This window comes from Larus michahellis, chromosome 5, assembly GCF_964199755.1.
Source record: "Larus michahellis chromosome 5, bLarMic1.1, whole genome shotgun sequence".
Lineage (NCBI taxonomy): Eukaryota > Metazoa > Chordata > Aves > Charadriiformes > Laridae > Larus > Larus michahellis.
In genome coordinates this window covers 7,178,199-7,200,163 of record NC_133900.1, presented here as the reverse complement: position 1 = coordinate 7,200,163, position 21,965 = coordinate 7,178,199, and the positions used below count along the sequence as shown (strand labels likewise).

The following is a 21,965-nucleotide window of genomic DNA, read 5'->3' as shown; positions in this document are numbered from 1 at the left end:
AAAATCAGAAGTGGGTCCTGGATGCGTACGTGAAAGCTTGTAAAAATCTTAAAACACAAACAAAACATACGTGTATAACTGAAATCTGTGAGTACTGTCCCTTTGTGAAGGCCAAACAGGAGCTCCTGGATTTTGCTAAATGCTGGAAATCAAACTGCAAAAAGAGAAGCTAATTCCAGGATCAATTCCAACAAAAGTCAGAATACCAATCTAATATGTTAACTGGTGGGATTTTAAATAATGATTATTACTATATAAGGGGTATCTGTTTTCATGTCAATTATACAAAAATTAAGGCTGAAAGTGAAATCTAAAGTCATCAGGTTTGACTGTCTGCTTTTAAAATTGCCGAGGATGTTCTTTCCATCCCATCGCTAAGTGGTCTGGTCCAATGCCAGCTATCCTCCAAGAAAGTAAGTTCTTCTTCATATGTTGTCTATACTTCTGATATAAAATAAGCTGATTCCTTCTTATTCCAAACTTGGTGAACAAGAGCAGAGTCTGGATTACAGAGTCATTTTACATGTGAAGAGATGTAAACTCACCTCCTTCTTGTCTTTGCTAAGCTAAACAAGCTAAATTCTTTCACTCTTTCCTCACAGCTAATATCCCTTAGCATGCGTTGCTGGGATTTTGTTCAGTTCTTGGTATCTTTATATCTTTCTTAAAGATGCTCAACTATTTCACCTCCTCAGTGTCAATAAAATGAGATTATCTTCCTTTTGATATTCTGTTCACAAAACTCAAAATATTTACCTTTCTTTGTACTGCACTAATGACTAGTATTTATTTTGTGATTCAATATAATTCTTCTGCCATATTGTTTCTGGCAGTTGTTCCTTAGTTTCTTTCCCTGCAATTGATTTTTCCTTCTTATGTGCATTTTATTTCTTACTTTTACTTATTTTGAATTATTTCAACAATTTTTCAGTGTAATTTTGAATGGTAATCTTACCATTCTCAAGAGCTTGCAGTCATCCAGAAGTAACAGTCGGCTGAATTGTACATGCTGTTCCAATAGTATAAAAGCACAATTTATCTTACTAGCGTATTTTTTGTTCTATCAAATAATTAATTAATGGAAATTGGAATAGACTAAACACAGGGTTATCCCATTTTGGATGCCTCTTGATATTTCCTCCTGGATCAATGTTGTGCTTTGAAACTTTTCCAAAAATTCAAGTTCAAAGACAAGCTCAGTGTCAAACAGTTGAATGCCCGCTTTATAATTTTATTTGGATGTGGTTTTACTGAACTGCATTTGATTATTTTTTTTTCAGTTAATCAAACTAATTTAACATTTAAATCCTTCCCTACAGATCGCTTGTAATTTTCCTAGGTTGGCATTTAATTGATATTCTCTACTTACTGAAGTTATTAATGAAAATACAGAGTAGCATGAACACTTGACAGCTTGGTGATGGACCACTAAGAACAATCTTAGCCTTCAGGTCAAAAGTTAAGATTCAATCAAGGCTTCGACCATGATTGCTGGTACTGTCAAAAAGTGGCTGATCCAAGCACAAAAACTAGAAAAGAATTACCAATGAGTAATAGCAGCAGGTGAATTCTGACAGGGAGGATTAAAAGGAACACCTCTTTGGGGCAGAGATGTCTAGGATCTCGGCAAAATGTTTTGCAAAGCTAAGCCTAGGAATAGAAAGCTTGAAGAGAAAATAACGTGATTTTTTGGTTGGACAAGCAGACTTTTAGGACATTGTATCAGGCACTTTCATTTTATCTGTCTCAGAGAGCTTCTTTCTTGAAAAGTTATGCACATTGTGTTGGTGTATTTTATTACTCTCCAGATTCCATTTACAGTCAGAATTCCTGGATACAAGCAATTTTCTGATCAACGCTCCAAGCCAAACAAGACCATAATTTTCCATAAGAAGAAACTTCCTAGAACAACCCCAAATCTGAATCAGAAATATAAAAACTTCATCATGCTTTTAGTGCCCCGTAATTCAGCTAGCTGCAATCAGACAAGAGGATAAGGGGGGAATATTTCCTTCTGCCACTGTTCCTTTCTGTCTGAAATATCTGTGCTCCACATATCACACATTTCTGTGATAAACTGATACAACAGTATGCTGCAATGCTGAATATTACTAAGTTTCAAATTACTGCAGGTTTCTGTTCCTAATGCTCAGAAAATGAAGAGATTTTGCAAGGCATGTGCTTGTTGAGCAATTACTCCCTACCACTAACAATACTAAAAAATTCTCATTTCTTTTTCAGAACAGACTTTGTATATTGGCCATCTGCCACTGACTTTAGGCATCAGCTACTACTGAAGCACGGTTTCATCTTTCACTAAAGGATTAGCCCATGCCATTCTCATCTGATATAGTCTTGCCCATCCATATATTTAACACCTTATTTTTAAATGTCTCTTTCCTAGTTATAACACAGAGATTATTCTTCTCAGAGGTGATGAGAAGATGATCTGTATGAGTATGAGGGGAGCATTCCATTAAATCTTCCAATAAGCTCTGAAAGGGATATAAACTCTCTTTGTTGTGGGTGCAGTTGAATCTTTTCTGTTCTCTTCTTTCGCCAGGAAGATATGAGTGGCTGGAGTGTTTGATTCTATATATAACTAGTTGATGTCAGCTGGATGCCAATCCCTTTGAAGAGGATCAGCCCCCAGTTTGTCTCGGTACTAGGTACCATGCAGACCCAAGCACAAGGGTAGAAACCATCCTGGACCAGGCAGGTCATCCCCATACATAACTAACTCCTGAAGCTTCAACTAAAGGGTTGAGATCGCTTTTTTCTGCACAACAAAACAGTAGGGTAAGTGTATTGTTTCCTGAAATATTTTGACATTGTCTGTCCTACAAACTGTCATTTAAAAGACATTTATGTAACCTCTTGACTCTGCAATTCAAAAGATGTTTACTTTTTTTACTTAGTGAGAAATGCACTTTCTTTAAAGATGCCAGAGCATTTCATTTAGTTCCTCAAATTCTTTATTAGATTAAGAAATGTCAAAATGTAACATTTCTGAAATAAAAAAACAAGATGTAATTAAAATATTAGTCATGAATATACATATTTTAATATAGCGTGTAGGTGTGAGAAGGCCAAGACCACTGACGCAGATTTTGCTACAGAATTTATGTAGCCCATTCCTTCAAATCTTCTACCCATCAGAACATGTCCTAGCATTTGTCTGCAAGCAAGAACTGCCAGTGCATTTTGCACAATTGAAAGTGCAGTATTTCTAAGTCAGAAATAACTAACTTCACTATTCAGCCATTCTAAACAGGCTATTAGAAATTAAAGTTGGCTGAATTGTGCAAGCAGGCTCAACAATGTAAAAATGTGTTGTTTTTTTTCAGCAAGGAAAAATCGTATCAGAAAATCACAATGTTATCACATTCTGCCATGGTCAAAGAGAGGAAACAACAAGCATCAGCCATTATGGATGAAATACAAAGAAATGGTATAGCGTTGAACCCAGCTTACTGTATATGCAATGTCCTCTAGCTCTCCCTAATATATTTTTTTAATCATAGAGTTTAACTCTCTTACAGCTTTGTTTCTGGGTGTTTTGCCATAAATAATCTTGTGGGAGTATCATACTGCCTATGGTAACTAATCCTTTTGTAGTTGCCTCTTTTCATTTGAAAGCTATTTTCAGATGAACAACTGCTGTGGAGGAATGAAGTAATCTAACAGCTGATGTACATTCTGCTAGGATAGCCTTTCAGAATATTATTTGGGGTTAATAACATGACTTCATTCCATTTTAAAAGGCTATCATCCAAGAAACGTGCTGATTTGTATCCTCTTTTTTTGCTCTGTTTCACTCTGCTTTTTTATATGAATGATAAAAAATTTTGAAAGAAATGTTTACATCTCTGTTCCTTCCTCTCAAACTTTATCTTTGTAACTAACAAATTTTACTAGCATTTGGTAATTCTCTCTAATGCACAGACACCAATTAATCTTATATGAAGAAATTTTACTCTTCTGTTGTTGCACTGATGAAAATGCAGACACTTAGGAGATGGTAGTTTGATTTTCTAAAAAAGGTTCTTAAAATTACGCTTCTATGTGACACCTTAAGAAGCAATTAACTCAGTTGGGAATATCAATCTGCTTGGATTTCATTAGGTATGTGTGGGATGCTTTTGGAGATCCTTCCAGTCCTCCCCATGAAGCCTTTTTTACCATCTATGTAAAAGATCAATGTTTTTAAAGTGATAAGCACCCCACAAGTCTCACTAAAAAAAACAGAGAGCTCCATTTAATACTTAGAATTCATTAAAATCATACCACTCACAGAGGATAAAACACTGAACGTTAAATTCCAGTATTGAAAATCTTTCTTGTGGGCTTTTGCTCCAAAGAATTTGGGGATGATTTCTGTACTCACTCACTGATCACTGTGATTGCAGGAAGAGCAGGACAAGAGACGTAGGCTTTTTAGAAAAAGAAGCTATGAGTCTCAGTGCCTGGTCCTAGTCCTTCACATATTTCCACAGTTGTTTTCTGTAATTTCTATTTCTAAGCAAATACTTCCTTCCATTCTCCTCTGAACACACACTTAAATCTGAAAGCCAGTCTGTCCTTACAGATTTCATTACACTTTTTTTTTTTTGGTATTGTAAACCCAAGTACTATATGTGCCTGAAACAGCCTATAAGCTCTTCAGGGGAGGGGGGGGGAAGAAAAAAAAAAAAAAAAAGTCTTTCATATGTTTGTTTGGTATCAGGCATTTCACATGGTAAATGTTGCTGCTATTCATAGCAATACTAATAAATATACCATACAGTCCTTGAAATCATTTGAGTTGCTGGATAATCTGTGCTTGGCATTTGCCTCACATAATCTGTCCTTCTTATTACTTATGTATTATCAGATTTGCTGTCAGGTTTAGATTCATACACAGTTATGACAGTTTCTCCTACCAGATATACTGTGATATGTGGCCACTGAAGGCAATATAACTCTTTGAGTGTACATTCTACTTTTACATCTTCTTTGGATGTTAAAAAAAAAAAATCATTATATGGGTGCGATAAGAGTCTGAAATTTATAACTGTACAAGCTCAGTGAAACCAGCTAAGAAACAGAAGGATAACCAAAGCTGTGATCACACAAAACACGGGCTAGTTCTATGAGACCAAATCTGAACAATTCTTGGAAAAACCAAGGAGAAATCTGGTTTTTAAGTGACTAAATTCAGCTCTATTAATTTTTGACATTTTATTTTTCCCCTAATTGTTAATTCAAAAAGCTTAACCTGAAATCTGGAGGGTGAACTGCTGTCTTTCTGGGGTTTGCAATGCTATTTGTAATGAAGGTCCTGCACCTGGCAATTATGTAAAAATTAAATGTACTGTTTCAGCCAGTCTCACAGACCTATGAAACTCCCCACTGTTAACAGAGGTTAACAGTAACAGAAGATTCTGTAACGTAAGCTCCGGTAGCTTGAAGTGACATATAGAAAGTACACCTACTGCATTTTTATTTCAGAGCCTTTTTATCATAATGCTTTCAGGTAAACAGTGAATCTCAAACTGATTGTTAAAAGATATTCATAGCAGAAACAGTTGTTGATAAGATCAAAAAATCAGCCAAGTTTTTATCAGTGTCTCAAAGATTACCAATCTCTGGGCAAGACTGGTAATGACTAAAAATCCAAATCTCCTGTCGGCTTGTGGGGCATGACTGTGTTTTAGAGAAGTTTGACATGTCATAAAACGCTGCAGGAATAGACAATAACTGTAAACCCTCTTATGGTCTCAGAAGAGAGACTGTAGTAGTAAATCAGTGTGTAGATGTAGCAACCTCCCCAACCCCTCGGTTTTTTACTGGCAGACTTGAAGTAATCATAACATTTCTAAGGCTACTTGGTAGAGTTAAACATGTATGTAAATAAATATGTTTAAAGAAGCCCTTGGAGTTGATCAGGTTAGCCTTCAATTACACTTAAATCTCATGTCCAGTTCTATACTATTTCTTAAACGCATTCTTCAGTAGCTACATGATTAACTATCTTTCATGATATAGTTAAAAAAAATAAATCTTATTTCTGATACTACAACAAACATACTATCTGATATTCATTATTAAAATCTATAATCCAGATTAAGGTATTTAGAAGATTGTAAACTGGAGAATTAAAGTGGGATTGGGCGATGAATGCAGGAGGAACTATATAAATCATATTTAAATACAGTCTGTTATGATTTTAAGCACAGACCAGGAAGGACTTGGCAGGAACAAATTAAGAAATTAAGGTAAAAGGTTAAGATTAGGATTAAACTATGAATTAAACTTCCAGTATTAATTTATAACGTCCATTTATGACATTGATGTTCTCTGTCTATCATCCTCTAAATGTCCTCCTTTTCTCATTCTTTATCACCTTCTCTGCACTGACACTGAAACAATCCCTAGACATATCATAAAACTAGACAGATGATTAGATTTTAATTGGCAAGGGATTCAAATGAACTTCACACTTATGTTTTTGGGATGCTGCCTGGATACACAATAGTACACAACCGTGGGTTACAAAGTACCTTGGAGCCTTCAGTTAACATTAACAAGAGCAGTACGTATGTAAGGGAACAGCAAGGCCCAAAATAGTTAACACTGAGCATGTACCAGCAGAATATTGAGTGGTTTGGACAGAGATCACCTTGGCACCCCAGTCCCTGAGGATGGACTTACTGCCCATTCCGTGTACGATGAAGAAAAGCTTTTTCTACGTGAAAACGTTGCTGATGCGAGGGGTAAACTTCTTACTCCTCACTAATACAAAACCATCCAATAATCCATACCACTGGAGCAACCTTTAGAAACGACAAAATCAAAATATGACTTGTAGTCTAAATTTCAGGCCACAGGCCAATAACTAGCACGCTTATCTCAACCACAGAGCCAAAACCCCACCACTATCTGTCACTGATATGGCTACATTGGGCTAGTCGAGTCATTTTCTTCCATGTTAAGAACTCTCTGTTTTGTAGTTACCTCATAAATAACAGGAACGTGTTAGGATTCTTTGCGCATACTATTTTTAAAACAGAAGCGCATGCTCCAGCTCATGATACAGTTAGCTTGTTCTTGCTCCAGTTAAATCTATTGCAAACATTCAATTGAAATCAGTATAAACAGAAGTGGATCAACAATGATGCACTCCAGGGCCCACAAACTTGTTTGATTTACTGCACGGAAAACTCTTGTCTATACAGCTTTGCCTAAATATTTAATGTACTTGTCTCAATTAAGTTTTCCTAAACATCAACAAATCACACTGGTTTTCCAACATAAAGTTACTAGGAGACATATGCCATGTTGAACATGCCATTTATTTAAAATGAAACTCTGCATGTGCAGTATTAACTTTGACATTAGGTACGTTCTGCAGTTAATTAATCTGTAATGTTAGTTTTAAACTGTGTTTCCTAATTAATCTGTAATGTTAGTTTTAAACTGTGTTTCCTCTGTGCTTACTCTACAAGTAAGATGCAGTGTCTTATATATAATTTGATTTCATTTCATTAAATGCACTAAAATATATGTCAAAATTCAGAATTTTTAATCCTGTAGACCATAAGAATATGTGAAGAATAGAATGTCTTATTATTAAAGAAATAACAGAATGTGACTTGGAGTAAGTGGATCCAAGAAACACACTATACCAATCCCCAAACCACACTGCATCTTCCTATTTTTCTTCCTGAAGTTTATGAACAACTGAGGAGAACAATTTCAATTAATAAAATGATAAACGTTAAAGTAAGTAGCAATAAGAATTATTTTCTTTAAAATTCTGTTTTTACTATGCAATCCAATTATTGTTATATTTGGTAAATTCTACAGCCCTCTAAGCAGAAATAAATTAGTAGAAAACAGTTTGTTCAGTGTTGAAGTTCCTATGTTCTAAGGTTTAAGCTTTATCTATAGGTTGAGGACATCTAGTGAGAGAGTTCAGTCACTAAGCAACAGCTTGCTGATTGCCACCAGCATCCCAGTTTCCAGAAGATTACCATGAACATGACCAGTAGAGTTTCTGATATTCAGAGTCCTCCATTTACATCCCAAATGATCTCCCCCTTCCCCTGTTTATGCATTTTCATTTTCAGATTGCCCAGGAGGTCACTAAAGACAAAGAAGGAATTTTTCCCAAGTAGTGAGTAATGTAACATTGCAGCTAGTAATTCAGTTTCCTCTTAGAGAGAATTAAAAAGAAAATGTTCTAAATGTATCAGTTCCTAGAAGCATGTTGTAAATCTTTAAGTCTCTCATTTTCAACACCTTGAGCTTTATTTTGAAAAGTTTAAAAATAGTTTAAAAATACTATTTAATCCATTTTAATGCAAACTTTTCTTAAAGTAAAAAATGTCCCCTGGATTTCAAAAGCAAGCAGAATACTAAAGAATAATTGAAAATAAAAATGTTTATAAGCAATAAGAAACTGGTAGGTATGTTTATAAGGGGTTACCTGCCCATCTATCCAATGCAGGACACACAAAGGTAACTGAAGGTTTGATGTGAGAACATTCGGGTCAGACGGAATTTTGTTCATGGTTTGAGCAGAAGCCAGTTTTTACCAGTCTGCTCTTAAGACAGAGCATAGGGCATTATAGACCTGACTTTGATAACAGCTGGATGCTATTTAACTGAAGTAAATTTGGAGCTTGAGGTGCTTAGCACCTTTGAAAAAACAGGTTTGTGGTGTTCAATACTCTGCTCCAAAATTTTGGAAGAATGATTAATTTCACTAACACCATATGAAGCTATGTTATGTAAGTATGCATTAACATGTTGTTGGATTTCCGGTGTAGGGTATGCAATACCAGGCATTTAAGAAAAACAGAGGTATGTATTTATCCATTGTATTGCAGTCTCACCCAGCTTAAACCTTGGAAAAAAGGTCAGCACCCCCAGAGATATCATGGTAGAGGAACTATCGACACTCAGCAACAGAGGTGCAAGACTCTTCAAGAGACGTCAGCGGAGATCTGACAAATACACATATGAAAATTATCATTATGTAGCAAACAAGCCAAGAAATGTGAGTATTTTTTAATAACTTATTAATGAAACACAGTGAGACTAGCTTGGGTTCCCTTGGTGCTCAGGATACACCTCGTGCATGATTTATTTGTAGTTTCAGGAAGAATAAAAGCAAAACCCTGTACTAGAATAAGGCTAACATGAAGTAAGCCATTTGTATTTCATTGATCTCCTATAGACAAATAATAATAAAAAAAAATAATCTGAAAGCCTAATACATAAGGACATCAGATTCAAATCATTCTCATCCAAATCTGATTCAGGTTACTAGTGATCAGAGTTGTTATCCTGTAATAATTGGCTCATTGACTACTGAAAATTAACTAGTTAATGTGAAAACTAACTAGTTAATGATATTCAAAAGGTTGGAAGAAATAAGAGTCTGTTTCATGCAACCAGTAAGTACTTTTATTAAAATGGGTTGGTGGTCTCAATGTGGTTCCCAGGCAGAAAAATGACTCTCACAACTGGCGCTAATATACTTCTGGCCTGCCTATCTCAACACAGAGAAAAAACACAGAGTTTGTCACCGAGAGTCAATTATTCTTCAACTAAAGCACTAGTGATACCCTGGGAATCCTAATGGCAGGCACTAAATGCGCCTGGCATTTGTCTCATCTGTGGCCTTTGCAAAATATTTAAACCTCTTGCTTAACATCTGGAGAACAACATTCATAAATCTTACCTAACTCTCCAATATGCTGCAAGGTTTAATTACTTGAACTTGAATACTCTATACCCAGTCTAACACAGCACAAAAGCAGCTCCTCTGATTCCAGCACTGTATTAAATTCTGCCTCTCAGTTACATGTATGCATCCCCACTGATCTCAGACACAAAGATAGGTGACTGAAGCAGCCCAATTTGTCCCAGTACTTTTAAGCCACTTAGAAGATGAAAAGAAGTATGTGCTACAAAAGTTAATTATTATTAATTAGCCTAGGAAATACTTATTGTAGAACAGCAATTCTCTTTCCCTGAAGCTTTTAAAACTAATCATTGTACAGGTGGTGCTATGATTGTGTTAACATCCAACCCCTACAGAATCCATACAAAGACTTTGACTCAATTTTTCTTTAATTTTCACTTGGGACAAGAAAAATAGTATGTAATGTATTTTGGGGATATAATCTAAAGTTTGTATCAGTTCAAATAGGAAACAATTAATTCATTAATCAGAACAGCAAAGTACCAAAGGGCTTACTCATATTTTATTTTACTAAAAAAAATACACACGCACTCGTAAATTAATCAGAAACAATAAAATGAATTCAACTTGTTAACTCTAAGAAAACTTTTTGTCTAGTTGCATCTCATAATGATGCTTTGGGAGCAGAGAACAAAAGACGCATTTGCAATTTACTGTTGTCTGTACTAACCAAAGTGTCGAGGGATCTCACAACAGTCAAGAAAGGTGATTATTGGAACTGAGTTCAGTATTTCCAATATCTATCACAGATGAAAGCTCTAAAATATTTTTCTTCCCTTCTTGAAGAAGACATTCCCTACGCTTTGTTGACTGTAAAGGTAAATACATTTGTAATTTGTGGCCTTTACATTTCCCATGCAAAGCATTAACTTTACTCAGGAAGAAAAGTATGTCTTAATATCCTGTGTCATAGAAGAAAAAATTTTATGGTTTTTTTTTTTATGGTGCAGGTATTTCGAACTTCTTTAGTCACCCACTCAACAGAAATTAAATTACACAGGGAGCAAATGGGATCATGCTTGAGTTTTAATAACTATGCCTTTTTAAAATAAATCTGCACAAAAGAAATCCCATATGAAAAAATCTGAATAACTCTGCTGAACACCCAAAACTATTACTAAAACACTGTTATTTAGAAGCCCATCTATGAACACTGTGCCCCAATTTATCCCTCTATTGTATTGAGTATTAGAAGCTACACAGATATATTCTGAGAACAACGCCATCAATCTCATCAGAATTTCTGTATCCAGTTCCATGCTTTTACTACAAAGTCTGACAGATCAGTTCCCCTCTAGTCTACTTCTCCCCACAAAACCACATCGAGTATACATGCTGTACAGTCAGTACGACATTCTGACACGTGAAAAAATTATGCCTCTTCGGTTTCTGTTCCCTTCCCTTAAATGCCTATTTAGCTACCACTGATGTTGTCTTCATCATGGCTAGAAAATGTTCTGCTTTGATCTTTTTCTGTTTTACGTTTAAACAAGTATTATTTGTTTGCTTTCCTACTTTAAGAAACTCTTACTCTAAACCAGTCTATATTTAAATTGCTTTTAGCCTGTGTGTCATAGCTAAAATAAGATTCTGACTTCTTATGAGATTCTAATTCTATATTTATGCAACAATGATTAAGCCTTTGGATGTTTCCTTAGAACCGATGACAGGATAGGAGGGTGGAAAATAACAGCATATCATGAATCTCCAGAAAGTGACCTGCACTGAAGTTATTATTTCTATTACAAATAAAGGAAAAGAAAATCCCAAACAAAAGCGATTCAACCAATGCAGTGAATTTTCAACTGATATGGGAAGAGACGCTTTGAAGAATCAGTGCTTTGCAACTCAAATGGCTCAAACTTGCCAGATTTCTTGAATCTTTCGGTGGCAAAGGTGCTCTGCACATAACAGCTTCTAGTGTCTAGTGATCTGGGGGACATATTTTATGGGCCCCCCTGCCAAAGCAACCACATATACTCTTCGCTGTGAAACACACAGCCCACATGCACAGGTAGATTTTGTGGTGATTGGTATAAGCAGCAGATGGGATGAACTCTATGTAGGTTGCATATCAATATTTAAATAACCCAAACTTAGGAGAAGGTCAGCCAACTCAGCAGGACGGTTGTAAGACTTCAGGAATTTTGTTTACTTAGCTCACAACACCTCCAATCCTTTCAATAAAGTATTCACGCACTTGTAATACAGACATTTAAAATTGTGCTGGGATAACATTCTTAATACTGAAAAAAATTTTCATTTTTCCTACATAGCCATTGTAAGAGAGTTGTGAAACTGTTTCACCTTCTGGCTAATCACCAGAAAATCCTGGGGAACGCTATCTAGCAAACAGGGTACCAAACAGCAGGACAGTGTGCCTTCGGGTAGTACCCCCTGGGTCTCAGATCTGGGCTGCAAACTGGAGTATCACTCCAACCCTCAACAGAGAATCACAGAGACCTTTTTTGCTTGTGCTGTCAATGATGCTGATTCGTATCTGAATGCAGCGTGGAGAGCCCATACAGAGTGTTAAAATGGACGGCCTCAGCGTGGAAGGAATTCCCCAGCATGGCCCAATGACACCTCCTAATACACCTGATCCCCGGAGCCCACCACATCCTGACAATATCGCCCCAGGTAAGATACGAGTTTACGGACATTAAATATATTTAGTTCTCATTTCACAGCAAAGAAAGAACCTCTTTATAAAACAGTATCTTCAACAAGAATTTCTTAATGGATTTACTATTAGAAATTGTTAAATTTGAGTCAGATAAGTAATCAGAATCTCCCACAGAAATGTAAAGTGGTGCTCTTCAGTCACTTATGTTCATTTTTAAAGATTTGATATGCCTTTTGTACTACACGTCCCTAAACTGAAAACACACATTAATATCAAGAGACTGCTCCTATATTTACTGGTCTTATAAACATTGAGAAACAGGCCCTCGGATTTAAAACCAGAGTAATATTTATGCAACAGTGATTAAGCCTTTGGATGTTTCCTTAGAACTGATGACCCAATAGGAGGGTGGAAAATAACAGCAGTTTCTAATATGCAACCTTTGTTTCTAATATGCAACACACTGCTTAACAGTCTGAAAGTTATTCATTGTCATTTAATTACCCATAAATGTAAATCCAAAGTCACTGCAAGTTTTGCTAGAAACCTTTAGAGAGGAGTAATTTTAAAAGGAATTTGCCTCTGGCTGTATAAACTGTTCTTTTTTAAGTCCTTAACTGTGAGGGTACTGTTGCCTTTATTTAAAGCAGTGAGCTACAAGGCGGCCTTATTTTGTATTCTTTAAAAACTAGAGAAGGCTAATTTGTTTTAATTAATTTATTCAGTGATATAGCCCTTCTTCCTGTTTATGAATTATCCATGAGCAGACTGTGGTTTTTACAAATTCATTCTTTGTTCAGAATTACTCAATGCATGTTTTGTGCGGACCTTTTCCAGTCTATGTAAACTGGGTCAATGCTACTCTGTTAGTGACTGCTAAGACTCTGTGCATCCATTGCTCAAATACAATGCAAACAGGGGTAATTTCCAGTGCTAAGACATGATAGAAATCTTCAAGCCTTTCTTTAAGCAAGAAAGGTCAGAGAAAAGAAGTAGATCTTAAATCACAGGGGTTTTTTAAGCTTATAGAAGGAAACAATATTAATTTAAAGAGCAAGATGTAATGGGAGGGTAAAAAGGTAGAACGGATTTCTCTTGTTGAATTATCTTAGTTTTAACCAAGAGGCTGTTTTTATAATCTTTTTATTAATTCAGGCCAAGGGCTGTGTAGCTATAGTCTGGTTTCAAACAAATGCTTATAAAGATAGGAACAAATTTATATAAAACTAAAGTAATCTCAGCCTCAAGAGGGTGGAATACTTTGCAGCAGTTACCTGAAAGGCTACAAATTCCCCTTGTCACCTTTCTGTTACTGTGTAGCTTTGGCCAGGTGACTTGATCCAATTGTTCATTTTACCTAATTATGAAATGATAGTGTGTTACTGACTAGTTACATGGGATGGTGGTAAGGAAGCAGAAAAGGCAAAGTATTATTACAGTGGTTTTGCTTTGATTGCCTTGCAGGATATTCTGGACCACTGAAAGAAATTCCTCCTGAAAAGTTCAACACTACTTCTGTACCAAAGTATTATCAGTCTCCCTGGATAGAAGCCATTAGGGATGATCCAGAGCTGCTGGAAGCTTTATATCCTAAACTTTTTAAACCTGAAGCAAAGCCAGAGCTGCCTGACTACAGGAGCTTTAACAGGTAATTCTGAATGGACGCTGAATTTTACAGTGCAAAGAAAAATTACTATGAAATGAAACATTTCCACCAGCTGTCAAAAAGCCTATGCAAGTATATGCATAAACGTGAACGTAAGCACAGATTACAAGTGGCAAACAAGAGCATTAAGGAGGAAACTAGTCCCTCTCTGAAGTATGGACCCCAAATTAAATTGTAGAACTAGAATGTAAAATGAATTGTTGAAAATACCGGAAGACAAAGTATCAGAATCCAGTGTACTCAATAAATGGGAAACAAGGGCTATAGGAATGCATCAAACTCCTTTCAGTATTTCTGTTGACTTCAGTAGGTACAGGATCCTAAGATCTACCAGGAAAACTCTCAGTCTAAAGTTTGTTTGTAAGCTGTATAATGCAAACCACTTTGTTTTGTTTTTTTTTTAAAAATAACTCATATGGCTTGTTTTTTAGGCAATGATAGTACAATGAACTTTATCCCTCGACCAATCCCTCACACCAAATAGTTAGCAGATTGCATATTTTATTGCATTTTAATTTTTTTATATCTTCAACAACCTTCAATAACAAATTCACAGATGAAACGTTACCAGCAGACCTAGAAAACATTTAAAGTATAACGGGATCTAGAAGTGAAGTTATTTACGTAGTAACTAGTATACTGAGGCTGCGAGTAGAACTTCTAGATACATGGACAATATTGGCTTTTGAACTATTTTGAAAGTTTTAAATCACATTCTTACTTATATCTTTTTGCTTTCATTCATACCATTCACGCTATCTTTATTTATTGAAGTTACAGACAATTTTTCTCTAAATAACCCCTGGTGAGTTCCAGCGAGCTAAGCCAAACCAAAACCCTTCCTCAAAACTCCAGACAGCAATCTATTGAAAAAGAGAACAGGTCATATAGAGAAAAATACCACAAACATCACTTGTGTTCCTGCCATGAAGTGGGCCTCAACTATGAGTGCAAGGACTAAAAGAATTACACAACTCAACATCAAAACTGGCGCTGCAGACACTACTCTGATTTCCTAACAGCAATATACATTGCCATGTTAATAATTAAGTCTGTGTGGCGCTCTCTTCTCAGCAGACAAAATAGCAAATACAAGTCAGAGAGATGTGCCATAGCTGCTAACGCTGGAACAGAAACAGCACAGTCTATGTACTATGGTTATTGTAACTGGAAAAAAAAAAACCCACACCCCAAACAACAAAAACAGCCAAAGATACATGTACATGGAATAGAGACAGAATCAGTTCTTCGTCTAACGAGAGAGATCCTGAGTCCAATATGCGAGTTGTTACTGTGAAAGACAGGATCAGACAGGGCACAGAGGCCCCATTAACAGGGATATGTGTTTTGAGATGGTATCTGATGGCTTCTTTGTGGATTTTTAGCTGCTCTGTGGTCCCATACTCTGTTAGTTGTCTTCTTTACAACACTAACTCTTTGGATTTATTTCTATGGGGATCTTCTCTATGTATGACATGGCAGAACTGCTGCTCACTGCAGCCTGAATTTCTTGAACACACATGCATTCCTTTAAGGGAAAGGTCAATATTCTCCCTTGTAACTGCCATAAAAACCTAAAATCTGGCACATAAATCCAGATCGAGACTATGAAATTGGTAAATTCAAAACACAAGGTATACAAATATAACCCACCACATGGGTGGATTCTCATTCTCAGGGAAAAAATCCACATCCAGAAGAAAATAAAAGGATGCCTGGTGGATCTAGAAAAGCTCTTACGTACAGTACACTCAGATTTATGTTTTCTAGCAAGAAGGAGCAGAACCAAAAAGAAATTGAGAATCTGTGAAATTGAAATTCAAGATAATAGCATCTTGGAGAAGATTTTACAGTCATGACTCCTAAAGGTGCACAGGAGAGTGGGGTGTCTGATTATGGGATTCAAAACAGACAGCACGCTGCATGCCAAGCTAACCAACAGAAAAATTACAGAGAAGGCTAAATGTAACTTAAATTTCTCTTTGCTAAGGCCATCAGCACCTAATTCTGTCTATCTTCAGGTCAGGGATAGATTAAGGTCTTCCTTTCCAAAATCAGAGCAGGGGTCACAAGTATTCTTTTAAAATTTGTATAGACAATAAGGATCATTTCTTTGGAAAGAGCATTTTCCTAGAATGTGGCCAGCCTGGACTTATTTCTACAGGAATGTCAAACCCTGAAAAGAGGTGTAACACCGTGGTTTCTGGCTCTTCCACAGAAGTGGGAACACTCTTCACTTCCCATATTAAGACCTGTGCCATAGTACAGAAAATAATAAATCTCTTTGGGCTAGAGGAAGTAAACATCTTCCTCTAGCTGAATAATTAAGAAATTCACTTGGGGAAAGAGAAACCTGGGCCTACGTGGGAGTTCCCAGATCTTTCAATGCACTTTTTAAATTACTACTTACAGTAAATTAAACAAGCAGATTTAGGAGCAGAAAACAGGACCTATACTTCTCTGCTATTGTTTGTGTGGCCTGTGTCCTACTCTGTCCAATCCAAGTAAGTTTTTATTTCTGGGTAGCATTTTTGCTCAAATACTGTACGTGAGCAGGGAGGGCCACTCTTACAAAGAGATGCTCTCCAACTGAAGAGAATCCAAATCTCTTGCAGAACAGCTCTGGTCACAGACATACTATTATTTGACGCAGAGGTTCAATGCTAACAGCCATGGATTTTTAATGAAAGTGCCTGGATGTATTATTTTGCTCAAGGCTTGCTGCAGTAGCGTATTATGTATGTTTTCAAGCATGGAAGTTCAGACAAAAGATAATTAATTAGACAATCACAGATGAGCTTTGGTGTAAGATAGGTGCAGCTGCCAGTATAGCTAAGATAAAGGCAGATCTGAGCATTTGTATAAGGAAACCATTAGGCATCTCAGGAATTTAGCAGCCTATGGGCTTTGTGCATAAGGTGAAATATCTCTTTGGACTTCTGTGGATCCCACTAAGTCATTCTGTGCATCCCACTAAGTCATTCTGTGCATCTAGGTCACAGTATCCTTGACTTCTTTAATTGCAGTCTTGGAGAGAAAGCAAATGACACTGTATGAAACAATTTAAAGCGAGATATAATGGCACCATTTTGTTATCAGTGAGGGTATCAATCAAGGCTTTCTATCATGCTTCAATAAAGTGCCATTATGTTTGTTCTCCTGCAAAACACTGGTACAGTCATCGTTAGTCAGGCGGGGGTGTGGTTAACAGTAAGTGTGATGCATAGGACTCCCAAGGGAAATGGGTTTGAGTTTCTTCCCAGTTCATTCAGTGGTATCTATTAAAAAGGCACCTAGACTTTACAGGCCAATTTCAGTTTTGCTTGTTACACAACAAACTATAAAACCAACACAACTTTAAGCAGCTAGGGACATCTGATGTGTTGGAACAGATGCACACACACATAGCTTAAAAGTATATTCATCACTAAACAGTATTCATATTTTTTTTCCTCACAGCCAGCAATGAAGAGGCGACTCTGGAGCCTGTAACATTGCAATTTTTATAATAGTAGCAGAATCCAAACTAAGGAATTCATAGACGTATTATTGGGGTCTAGTATGCATTTTATACTGCAGGGATCTTGCAATGCTGGCAGGTCAATGAAGGAGGCAGTGATGGCAACCAATATCAAGCACATTTGCCTTCTGAGGCAGAACTTTCTGTGAGACAGCCAGTAATGCTTTAACAGCACAGAGCACTACACAGAGTGCATGATCAGAGAAATCAGGTTCTGGGGACCTCTGAACATGTTGATTGTTCAGACCAGGCTACTCTTCCTCCTCCTGGATGATAATGAGTCTGTGCTAGGAAAGAAATGCTGCACCAACAGCCGTCCCATGTGATTTTGCTTGGAGATTAATTCCTATTAGGATTGAAGAAATATTTACTGGCAAAAATTTTTTTTGCCTCTTTCACCAGTGTGGAAGCACCCAGTAATCATCTGTGGTAAAGACTGCATGAATCTACATTTGTTGAAGAGTTTGTAATATTAATTAAATTAGTACCTTTATTCCATCTGCTTTCTTGGAGCTGGATAAAATGTCAAAGGTAGGACTATGAGTAACATACAATGCACTACATCTTACTCACATAAGACAAGCAAGTCTGACTAGTTCTGCCTCTCCTACCAGATAAATTCTTGCTCAGCTTTCTCAATTCCCAAAGACTACTGTTTCAAAACCAGTACAGGAATCCAGTCCATCTGGATTGGGCTCTGATATTATTGATTAATGGATTCTGAACTGTATTGTAAAAGTGCTGAGATCCAGAGCCTCAAAGGAATTTTGGGTGCTAACTTCAAGTGATGTGAGATTAGTGAAAGCAGAGTGCTTAGTCAGTTCCTTAGCACCTGAATACCTCCGTGAAATTGGCATTAATTCTTGCACTAAGCTACAATGAAGCTCTGAGCATTTTGCAGGGTCAGGTTCTTTGCTCCTATGTGTCCTTTTTGCACAGAATTAACAATAAGCAGAATGTTCTAAGAATGACAGTCACATTTTAAAATGTGAAACTTGCATCTTTTCGTGCTTATGTAATTGGAGGTGCTAATCCAGTACAGTTAAAACATTTCTTCAGACTTCCCCAAATTATCAACTACTTGTAGTCTCCTATGTTGAGACAATATAATGTTCAATAAGAAAGACTTCCGGTTAAAAAAAAAAAAAAAAGCCCTGCTAAAACAACAGCTAAAAATAAACAAGGTTATGAGGTTGTGCCTGCTATTGTTAAAGCATGCACCTACTTTTTAGGAATATGCAAAGTGAATATTAAACAATCTCTTACACTTCCTGGTGCCACTTCCTATGGCTCTGAATCAGCATTTCCGCCCTTATTATGAGCAATGACTACTGGAATTTTTTACACATGAGTTTTAGGCTTCTATACAATGAATCAGAGCTCAAGTGATACAGTTGATGTGCACACAACACAGGTCATTACATCATGTTGTCAGACAAGTTACTGGTCACAAAAATATACTGCTGCTGTAAAGGAAAACTAACATCTATTAGCCAATTGCTGTACTCTCTTTTACGTCGATCACCATGTGCTTCTGCCTAGCATGCAGGAATGCATAATTCTGAGCCAGACTTTGTATAGGAACTACACAGGGTTTTTTCCCTACAAGAGATATTTTAATTTCCATAAAACAGCCTGCTGCTACCTACAGAAGCATGATGTATTTTAAACCCAAAAATATTACAAAGAGGAAATTTTACACTATAGAATTGTTTTGCATTTTATATAGCTGTTATTGTTCTGTTCGTATTGATTATCCCTTTAATTTACATATTGATGAGAATTAAATATTACAACAATGTGAGAATGTGTACCTTAATTAGAGCAGCAATTAAAACAATCTTTATTATCCTGTAAGAGGTAGATCACTACATTCACTCTGTGCCAATTAACCAAGCAATTATTTTTAATCAGTATCATCTGGTATCCAAATTGACATTGTGACCTAGAAGACAGTTTCACAAGAAAAGCTTGATACCACAGGCACTTTGCATAAAGAATTTCCTTTGACCTCAAGACAGTTTAATGCCTGGACTGGCTGCTGCTGCAAAATCTTGTCTTATCTTCATCTAAGAAACAGTCTTAGAGCTTAATCCAAAGCAGTGCTCTTCTCTCAGTAAGTGTGCATGCCCAGAACTTTCGTGATTTTTTTATATCTTATAGGAGTTAACACTATACCTTTGGAATTAACACTACCCCCTTCAACAAACACTGCTTATAGTGGAATTCAGTGAATTATCTGTGTAATGACACAGCAATACCATCTCTTTTAGGTCACGGATTCATTTGTCTGAATTAATCTCTTTTTTTGTGTGTGTGTGTGTACTTAATTCTCCCTAGGTTTTGTTTCGTCTGCAGTTGTCTTGCTGAAAATTCTAGTCAGATCTTCAAATGATCTCTTTTAGTTTCTGTTGATACTAATTTCTCTGGGCTTCTGCTATAATACTTGTGGCCATGGGAAATATATACCAACAGATCTGTTGTTTTGTATCAAACACACAAAATCTACCAAGGCTGGTGAAATTCCATTTCAACAATTTATTTTCACATGCCACTATATATCTAGATTGGCAGAAATCAGTTCCTCACGTGTACCTTAAAATCTGACACTCTTAACTGTCCAGAATACATCCCAGCAAAATTATGCAACTGATCAAAATGCAGAGCACATATAATAGCCTGTTTGGTTGCATTTGCTTATACAAAGGAGTCTGGAAAAAGTGACACAAAAACTCGGGGGGGGGGGGGGGGCGGGGCAGTTCAGCCTAGGAACCTGCAAATATAGAAGAATCATGGGAGGTATTTAGAAATACTGTTGTTTTACAACATTTGCAAATGTATGTAACAGTCAGTTCCTGCTTACTATTTCTTATCTTTTAGTTTCTCAGGCTTATCGCCTGAGGGAACATTTACATTTAAATAACATGAAAAATACTGGCAGAAGACTAGGGGCCAATTTCAGCCAGTGTTTCAAGGTTTAGTTACATAAACATTTTCTTCAGAAACAAAGCTGCTGTAAGAAGTCCTCACCCATTCCCCTCCTTTCCAGAGCCTGTTGTCTTTGGCTGTTCCTTTCTGCTTCACATTATGCTTTACTGCCTCCTCATTTGCATTGCTACAATTGTTTGAGCGTAATAATATAAACCAGATTGCTGAAATAATTTGGATCTTAAAATGCTCCTTTGTTTTGAAAGGTCTTTGTTTAACCCAGATCACATAAGTGACCCAAGTTCATAGCACAACCCACATACAGTCTAACTGGTACAACAATATGGTGCTGAAATACAGCGTAGTGGGAGGAACAAGAAACTGGGGATAGGAGAAAATGGGGTGAGAACTTCCTGAACTAATTACCTGATAAAGAAAATGTGTTGAACTATGTTTTCAGGCTTATCAACTCATCACCAACAAAATAAGTTTAGTAACTGTGACTCACCAATGACAAGGTTTTCTTGTAACATCTTTTTCCCTCAGCTTCTCCATTTAGTTGGATTTTGAAGACGTCCAAAGGTTTTATCTAAGGGAAAATAAATTGGATCTTAACGAGAATTTGCCAGAAAAACAATCAGAATACTTCTCCCAAAAGCTTGAAATTGTAAAAAGAAATTCTACAAATCTATATTATTAAAATAGCTTCTATTCTTTTCAGCTCCTGGGAGGAAAAGAAAGCAGAGATTCTTTAAATCACATTTTACTTTTATTTCTCTAATATCTACAGAGTTGCCACTCCCTTTGGTGGTTTTGAGAGAGCATCAAAGCTGGTTAAATTCAAGGTACCAGATTTTAATCTACTGATGCTAAATGATCCCAGATTCATGCTCCTTGCAAACCCCCTTGCTACCAGAAGATCCTTCAACAGGACTCCTAAAGGATGGACGTCCGAGAATATTCCTGTAGTGTTCATTCAGCCTTCGGATTCTGACACTGTTCCAGAAACAGAGGACCTGTGAGAGAAGCTGTGCTCTACATCGTACAAAATGCTGAAAGCTGCAACATCTGTGTATTTTTGGTCCAAATAATACTAAAGGCTACTGACAAAATTTTTCCTTGGCAGCTGGAGTATAAGTAACAACATCTGATGCAGTGTCTCTTTTCTGGCACCTTGTTTCATCTGTAGACATAAATAAAGTAACTTGGCAAACATAACAAGATATTTTCTATTTGTGTTTACATGTTCTTCTTTTACTTTCTAAAATCTTTGCTTGTCATTTAAGGACAACCGTATTAAAAAAAGTGACACTACTACTAAGGGATTTGACTTAATGGGTATGCTGATTACAGCAAAACAATCAAACACTACCACAACAGTGCACTCGGTGCACTCCAAGTACTGCCTGCTCAAGACAAGCTCTGACAAATCAACTTTTTTTCCCAACCCTGCTTTCAGCCAAAGTTAAGA

At 36.6% G+C, this 21,965-nt stretch overlaps 1 protein-coding gene across 2 annotated transcripts; it reads left to right on the top strand.

The window, feature by feature from the left end:
- Nucleotides 1–2,435: 2,435 nt before the first annotated feature.
- MYOZ2 (myozenin 2) lies at nucleotides 2,436–21,719 on the top strand. 2 transcript variants are annotated; one of them, XM_074588490.1, is made up of 6 exons: nucleotides 2,436–2,799; nucleotides 3,348–3,451; nucleotides 8,874–9,043; nucleotides 12,265–12,394; nucleotides 13,845–14,028; nucleotides 21,285–21,719. In XM_074588490.1, the coding sequence occupies exons 2-6, from the start codon at nucleotides 3,376–3,378 to the stop codon at nucleotides 21,514–21,516; spliced, it is 792 nt and encodes a 263-aa protein (XP_074444591.1). In that variant the 5' UTR covers nucleotides 2,436–2,799; nucleotides 3,348–3,375; the 3' UTR covers nucleotides 21,517–21,719. The 2 variants fall into 2 exon arrangements, with proteins under 2 accessions (XP_074444591.1, XP_074444593.1); XM_074588492.1 differs by lacking the exon at nucleotides 3,348–3,451 and having other exon boundaries at nucleotides 2,629–2,799.
- The last annotated feature ends 246 nt before the right edge of the window (nucleotides 21,720–21,965 follow it).